This window comes from Mobula hypostoma, chromosome 1, assembly GCF_963921235.1.
Source record: "Mobula hypostoma chromosome 1, sMobHyp1.1, whole genome shotgun sequence".
In the NCBI taxonomy this organism is placed as follows: domain Eukaryota; kingdom Metazoa; phylum Chordata; class Chondrichthyes; order Myliobatiformes; family Myliobatidae; genus Mobula; species Mobula hypostoma.
This window is the reverse complement of record NC_086097.1, coordinates 92842401-92850939: the sequence shown is the minus strand read 5'-3', so window position 1 is coordinate 92850939 and position 8539 is coordinate 92842401. Positions and strand designations below refer to the sequence as shown.

The 8539-nt window shown below is 47.2% G+C and overlaps 1 protein-coding gene across 1 annotated transcript in view; it reads right to left on the bottom strand.

Moving 5' to 3' along the window:
- Positions 1 to 222: 222 nt before the first annotated feature.
- The window catches only part of si:dkey-13p1.4 (transmembrane protein 151B), a 41099-nt gene continuing 32782 nt past the window's right edge, over positions 223 to 8539 (bottom strand). The window contains exon 2 of the mRNA XM_063073196.1: positions 223 to 1641. Within this exon, the coding sequence (XP_062929266.1) occupies positions 223 to 1641 (1419 nt within the window). The remainder of the gene's footprint in view (positions 1642 to 8539) is intronic.

Sequence of the window (8539 nt, the reverse complement as noted above, 5' to 3'; positions counted from 1 at the left end):
AGACAGGAGGGGAGGTGACCGTGAAATTGGGAAGAAGGTGGTGAAGAGAGGTTTGGAGAGAAGATCCCAGAACTTGGGAGCTCAAGCAGAAGACGTATGGTGGGCCGTAGAGAACAGGAGAAGAGCTGTGATCCCAGAGGACAAAGGTACAGCAGGTTAGAGAGATGAGGAGTGGGAGGTGTATTTGGAGGGGGAAGGGAGACAGGACCAAGCGCGGGGGGGTCACAAGGATGTTTCCAGGCAGGAGTTCCGTCGGATATAATACCTGTGGCCATCCCCGTCTCGGCCCTGACAGGAACGGTGGACGATGAGCACGGGGAAGAAGCGGGCGTCGTGGTAGTTGGGTGGGCTGTCGCTGATGGCCAGCTGGCTGGAGTAGGAGCGGCACTGGTCGTCACGGGAGCGCTCGTTGAGGTTGCTGCTGCGGCTCCGCCACAGGCCCGTGCGGCCGGAGCCATGCACCCGGCACAGCGAGAAGCGGCTGGTGTCCAGCGAGAAGCGCGAGTGGCTGCGGCCCACGTTGCGGGAGAAGATGGAGGAGCTGCTGGAGCGGCCATCGCAGTCGGTGCGCACGATGCCGCAGGTCGAGTAGCCGTTGCAGATGGAGAGCGAGGCCAGGTCCATCAGCACGGCCTCCGAGTAGCTGGGGATGAGCTGGCGGTTGCTACGGATGTGCCACTCCAGCTCGGTGCTGTCCACTGTGCCCACCCGGGCCACGGGCGAGCACAGTCCCGCCTCGTCACTCGGAGTGGCTGCTGCCGCCGTGTATTCCAGGCCGAAGAGCTTCTCCACGTGGTAATGCACGTAGGCAGTCTGGTACTCGACCAGGACCCGGAGGGGCCACGACAGCATCAGCAGGCCGGCTGCCCAGAAGGCGTAGTGGGTGATGTACCAGGGCAGGCGGTCGGGATTGGCATACACCATCATGTAGTCCTTGAAGTCCACGTTCTTAAGCTGCATGCCCTCGCGGGCCTCCATGTAATCGTCCAGCCCCTCGACCTCGCTGAAGAAGTGCGCCCGCTGGTTCAGGTAGCAGTTCTCTGACTCAGTGTTGGCAAAGCTGAAGCACTTGGTGAAGCGTAGCCGGGTGGCCGGATGACGCTCCAGGCCCAGCAGCTGCTTGGAGACGTCGCGCACGCCGCAGCGGCCGTACTCGAACTCGGCCTCAGCCACGTGCGTGTTGACCCGCTCGTGGTAGACCTGGGTGGTGGTGTAGGCGTCGCCGTTGCGGTAGCGGGTGACCTGGCGGGTGCGGCGTACGAAGTGGTAGCTGATGGCCTTCCACCAGATGCAGGGGGTTGCCCGCTGCATGCGGCCGATGCGTTCGTACACGCTGTCGATGTCCGCCTTGTGCTGCAGCTCGCTGCGGGCGTGGCAGTGCCAGCACTCCACCAGGTAGACCATGTAGAGCATCGCCAGGAAGGCCAGTGGGATGTACACGTAACCGTTGGAGCAGGGGCTGTCATGGTAGATCATGGATTTGCCCTTCAGGGAGCTGTCAAAGCTGAGTTTGGTGACCCGAGTTAGCTGACACCAGGCTACGGCCCCCAGACAGCCATACATCAGGAGCGAGAGGATCAGACACTTCCAGTGTGACTCCCTGCACACAGACGTACTCAGCGACTGCTTGGTTGGTGTCTGCTGCTTGTGGTCCATCCAGGAAGCAAGCGGAAACAAGAAATGGAGAATTATTAAGGTGGTTGGGAGCAGGACATGCATCACCTCAAGCCCACATTCTATTTCCAAGGGCACTTAGGGAAAATGCATTCTATCTCTGAACTCCATCTGTTCTCCAACCATAGGGAGCCCTCTAAAGTCAGTACCCTCATTTTATCTCCTGTCTCTCCACATGATCCTTCATTTTATTCACCCCAGTAACCTACCGTACTGTAGAATTGCTGACCTTTCAAAGTCTGCTGCATTGTGGAGTCATTCCACTAAAATCTCCCACAGGCCTGGTGATGGCCCTGTTTGATTTGTTGGTTGTTACCCTAACTTCGCGGGTGGCCCATTCCCCAGGAACATTACACACTTAAACAAAGATAACGTTAACAAGGCCCTCAACACTGAATCCAAATTGTTTGCCCTAAACCTGACGACACATGGTCATGCGAATTTTGCATTTGCAATCCAACATCACGTGCTGGATTAGGAATACAAAATACTGTCAGAATCATTCAGTAGATTAGGCAGCATCTGTGGAGAGAGAAATAGATAATGGTTAGGTTCAGTGATACACTTCCTCTGATTATCCCTCACAGTCCCCTGAGATGATGAAGTCAAAGGTGGAAACCTCTGGCTAGTTTGGGTTCCCTATTAAAGAACCCTGGGTAACGGGGTGGAGATGCGTCTCTACCACAGGAGGTGTAAGGCGACCCTTCTCTCCGCTAGCCTGGTGGTAAGGTAGCCAGGTAGCCCCTGGATCAGGGTCACGTGAAGTCATGAGAGAAGGAGGTGGAGGGTTGTATGAGCGGCTGGTGCATATCACAAGTCCACTGACCCCAGGCAGACAATCTCTGAAGAGTATTGATAATGGCTGGGTTTACCCACCTTGCAAAGACACTGCCCAGAAAGAGGAGATGGCAAAGCACTTCTGTAGAGAAATTTGCCAAGAACAATCATGGTCAAAGATTGTGTTTGCCCACGTCACACAATATGGCCAATAGTGAATGGAGGAATTAAAAAAACCCACCAACTCATGCAGGCTACTCTAGAATGAAGCATCCCTGTGAGAACAAGAGTCTTGCAACACTAAGTCCTTGTCAGCCATACAGACTGAAAGGTATTGTGATCACCAAGTTCCTTACACATGTGCAATGTGTAGGCAGAAAGGACTAGTTTGGCTAGGCACTAGTTACCAGCTAATTAATTCAGCACGATATTGGGGCCAAAGGGCCCATTTCTGTGCTTTACTGTTCTACGTTCTGGTTTGCCAAGGTAGTCTCAGGAAACCTCACACCTCTGCGGAGTCTCTGAACTCCTGACATCCGCTAACAAAAGGAGACATGGGAGGAGAATGTTGTGAGTGGTCCTGCTTGGGGTTGAGGTCTGGCTCAGGAACGAGGGGTGGTATGTAATTAGATTCTGTTGGCTGTCTGTTCCAAGGGCTACGATGGCTGATGTGGAACTGGGAGTGGACACGAGCTCCCTAACGAGACGCTGCCCGCGCATTGGTTAGGGCATTTCTTTACTCATGTTCCGGGAATCTCAACAGCAGCAAGCACTGACTCTCGAGGATGGGAATGCATAGAACTCTTCCTGCCATGTATAACCTGTTAAATTGGGTTGTAGAAGTGTTATTTTCCTTACAGTTTAACTTTCCTATGCTTGCTTGTATTTTTTATATAATCATCTATATGCATTATAATTGTTCAGTGAATTTTCCAGCAATTATGATTCGGTTGCTTCTGTATTTTTCTCGAACTTCTGTATCAAGTGTCACATCGCTTGAATCTGGCTATTTTATAGGTTGCTTGTTGTTTCTGGATTATTGTTATCTCTTGTCTGAGTATGACATTTATTTATTTATTGGGATACAACATGGAATGGGCCCTTCTGGCCCTTTGAGCCATGTCACCCAACGATCCCCTGATTTAACCCCAGCCTAATCACTGGACAATTTACAATGACCAATTAACCTACCAACCAGTACGTCTTTGGACTGTGGCCAGGAAACCGGTGCACCCCGAGGAAACCCACACGGTCACGGGGAGAACGTTCAAACTCCTTAAAGACAGGGCTGGGGATTGAGCCCAGGCTGCCTGTGCTGTAAAATGTTGTGTTAACAGACTGGTTCTGCTTGCTGCTTTGTGAGGTTTACTTATCTCTGCGCTGAACTGATACTGTGGTCTGCAGCTAACGGGCTCCTTAATTGGCTTCATGGCTGTGGGTTCGCTTTCGCGAACTTCAGTTCTGAATGGTACTTGCTCACTTTTATTGTCTGCACGATTTGGTTTTTTTTCCTGCACACTGGGTGTTTGACAGTCTTTTTTAATGGGTTCTATTAGTTTTTGATTTGTGGCTGCCCTGTAAGGGGACGAATCTCATGGTTGTAGATGGTCTACATACTTTGATAATAAATATACTTTCAACTTTGTTCTGTTCCCTCTGCTCCTCTTCCTTTGCTCATTCTTCGTTCTTGCTCAGCAAAATTTCTCATTCTTAACCCCTGAAGAACTTTAGAATTGCAAAAGCATCAGCATCCAACAAACCCACCAAGAGCAAACATTGGTCCCAAAGAGAAGGTGGTCATTTGCCTGTTGACAGCATGTTGGATTTGTTGCATTCAATGCATTGAAATGATCGCATCTTTAGTGTCTGTGCTCTTGAGGGTTCCTGTCGTAGTACCATGCAGAGTGAGCAGAGTGAAATGCAGGAGTCACAAAGAGCTCTAAAAAGTGAGGCCGGTCATAAAAGACTCCACTTAGGAATCATGCAGTCCCACACACACACAGTACTGTGCAAAAGTCTCAGGCAGCTTTATATATACAGCTAAGGTGCCTAAGACTTCTGCGCAGTACTGTATTTGTCAGCCTGGAGTGGAAAGCGAATTTGTATCTCTGGCGGGAGCAAAGGAGGTTGGGAATGGTGAGGGTAGAGCGCTGCGGAAGGGGTGTGGGACAGGTGGCAGAGAACAAGTGTCAAGGGCAAGAAGTGGCGCTGATGCAGACACGCCGAGCTCTGAGACACCAGGCAAGGTTATTTGATTCCAAATGAATGGTTTATTAATCATTACAGAATGCATCTCTGGTGCTTTCTGCTCCTTTCCCTCTCTCTTCCCCTTTTCCCAACCATGATTCTCCTGTCCTGCCCCCTTCCCACTCTCAGTCCACAACAGAGACCCAGATCAGAATCAGGTTTATCATCACTCACATATGTTGTGAAATTCGTTTTTATTTGTGGCATCAGTACAATGCAATACATAAAATTACCACAGTACTATGCTAAAGTCTTATGCACCCTAGCTATATATATGTGCCTAAGACTTTTGCACAGTTCTCTATGTTCAAATACATCACAAATGATGTCACATCTATATTACATTGCACCGTACTTTTAAAGAAAAGTGAAATTAACTCATTTTACAAATGCATGGATTAAAATTGTGATCTCTAAATTCTTTTTGACCTTTATAATGATACTGGTGTGGCTTTTATAGATCCAGGAGAGTCGACAGATGTTGGAGCATTATCCATCAATTGTAGTCACAAAAGGTCAATTTCTTTGGTTGCAGCTTGAGCCCATATTAATAATTGTTAGAACCACCTCAGCAGTATACTTAAACTTACAATCATCCTCACTATAATGTTGGGCATTTTACACAGAAAGTACCCTTACTGGACATCTCTGACCTTTACATTCTTGGAACCAAATACTTCCGCAGTCTCTCTGATATCTCCAAACTCTCTGATGGTTACTCGTCTTTGAACTGCTTGGTGGTCTAGTCTCATGAACTCTGTACTGGAATCTGAATCTCCATTGCTTTTTGGCATATATTGTGATGTTTAACTTGCTTCAACTGCCTTCCCTTCACCTCACCTTCCAGGTTCAGCTTAACCAGACTCCAATGTGTCCTAAGTCTTCTGAATTAGTGTGTCTGCAGGGATGTACCATCTAGGGCAGTGAATCGTTCATCTGTATCTCAGAAGGAAATCGATGAGAAGATACCCAATTTATCTTCCCTAACTTGCTTCCTTAGTGTATCTTTCATGACACATACTGATCTTGAGATTAGATGTTATGGCGAGGCGACTCCATTTCATTTTAGAAACTGCACAAGTATTAAAAACAACACTGCAATTGTGGACTATTACTCAACATTGGAAGGCCATGTGTTGAAAAAATTGGTTTAATTTCTTTAATTGTCAGTGATGGTGCAAGACCCACCTATTTTACCTCAAAATATTTAAAATAGGTGTCCACCAACACCAGGAAATCAGCCATGTTTTCCTCACCTTTCCTTTCATCACAGGAGGTCCTTTGGCCCATTGTCAATGTGGGTTTTCAGAGCGGTCCCAGCCATTCCCTCCCCCAACTATTTTATGTAACCAATTCTCTCTTACTCAATTATCAACTCCCCCTCATTCTCCTTCACCCCACCTGCACAAAGAGCCATTTTCAATGAACAATGAACTTACATCTTTGTGATATGGAAGGAACCTGTGAAAAACTCATGGGGTCCTGGGGAGATAAAGCCATAAGACAGAGGAGCAGAATTAGGGCACATGACCCACTGAGTCTGTTCCACCGTTCCATCATGACTCTCAACCCCATTCTCCTGACCTCTCCCTGTAACCTTTGACACCCTGACTGATCAAGAACCTATCAACCTCCACTTTAAATATACCTACTGACTTGCCTCCATAGCCAACTGTGGCAATGAATTCCAGATTCACCACCCCCTTGCGAAAGAAATTCCTCCCCATCTCTGGTTGGAAGAGACGTTTTAGTATTTAGAGGCTGTGTCCTCTGGTCCAAAACTCTCCCAATGTTAGATAGGGTTCAGTGAGAACCCCTTCAGCCAGTGAGTGAAGGCTCAGAGCCATCAAATGCTCCTTCTGTTCCCGGGATTATTCTTGTGAACCTCCTCGGCACCCTCTCCAACGCCAGCACATCCTTTCTTAGATAATGTGCCCAGATTTCATAAACTCCAGAAAACAGCACCCATGAGTATTACCACAGATAGTGTAACTGTCTCATAATGAAAGTGTCATTAGGTTTTAATTCCTTAAGCCAATCTTTCCTAAACAGAGTTTATCTGTCTGCATAATTGGCCACTGCAACTGTCAACCATGCTTTCTGACCATAGTGTGAATCTACACATTGTATCTGATTTGGAGATATCCTCTTTAGTGTTTCAGGAGAATATATCTTCAGATTTAATTTGCTTTTTCCTACTGGTATTCTTCTGCACCTCTTAATGTACATACATCTGCCTACAATCTTGCAATCAACAATTCTATTGATGCTTACATTGACATATGGGCCACTAACTTCCTCTAGTTTTAAAATCACTGTTTTCCATTATTACTGAAAATAAGATGCATGCTTTTGAACTTTGATCATCAGCAGGCTCATCAGGTTTATATAATACAAGCCTCTTCTTTGTAACTGCCTGTTATCGTTGTTTCCCTGCTTACGCTCCTACACAGGAAACTTCTTCTTCTTCATAGGCCCATCACCCTTACTGGTGCATTGGCCGCTGACAGCAGCTCACAAGAGTCATCTGTCCTGGGCCATTCTTTCAAGTTGTCCCCAGGTGTAGTCCATCTTCTTGAACCTTTCTTTCCCAGGGATGAGATCCCTGGAGCTTCTGTTGGCGTTTCTGCAGCTCTGGGTTTTTTATGGGGTGGGGTTGCTAGGCCCGAGCCCAATCCTCCTCCTTTTGCATCCATGGTGGAAACTCTGCACCATTAATTTTGCAGTTTGTTAATTAATCCAGTATCAGGGCACACTGGTGGTGCTGTGATTAAAATATTTGACTGGCAATCCATTAAGCATGGGCTTAACATTCCAGAAACTGGGATTCAAATCCCACCATAATAGGTGTAGAATTTCACGTGAGTTCACTTTTGTACTGAGGGCAGTGCAATGGTGCAACTGGCAAAGCTAATGCTTCATGGCTCCAGCCACCAGGCTCCAATCCTGACCACCAACGCTAGTTTGCGTGTCACATTCTCCATGCGACCTCGTGGGTGCTCCCTGCCATCCCAACGGGGTGTGGGCTGGTGGGTTAATTAGTCACCTAATGTCTCAGTGACCAGAAGACTTGATGGGAATGTGGGGAGAATGAAAAGGGATCAATGTAGGATGCTTCATTTTCGACACAGACTTAGTGCTGATGGGCCTCTTTATGTGCATATCTTTCCATGGCCAGTCTTCCCTGCATGGTTTGCACTATTTCAGCTGCCAGTTTTCCCAGTTCCCATACATTTTTGTGCCAAAAAGGCAGATTTACTGTTGGAGCTCCTGCCATCGAACTGTGCACCATATTCACGGTGATATTAGGCGCCAGCTGAAATCCTGTGTCATTTCTGAAGCAATCTCCCATGATTTTCCACACGTGATCACATATTAAGTCTTGCATCTTGCATATTCAATAATTTGTCTATCTGTTAATCTTAACCTGCAGGCCTTCGATGAGAAATGTGTCAAAATGACGCAACATTTTTAACAACACTTGATCAATACTCATAATTTCCTGACTTTTAGTTTCTGATTATAACTCTGTAATTTTCTGTGATCTCTAAGGGTGCTAGTTCAGAAGAGTTTCATAACCTCATCGAATGAAACATCTCTGACTTTGTGTGACATCAGGAGCCTATTAAAGTGGTGTCTGTATTCTCACCTTGTTCCATCAGTATTACTATTATCATTACCCAAAGTTCTCACGTTGAGCAGTGTCATTTCACCCTTGCCCTCCATTTCAATACTGGTTACCCTGCAAAGTCAGTTCCACATAACTGAAAGTCTCCGTCACTTCAAGGTTACTGATGAAGCTAGACCAGGTCTGAGCTACACACACAAAATGCTGGAGGAA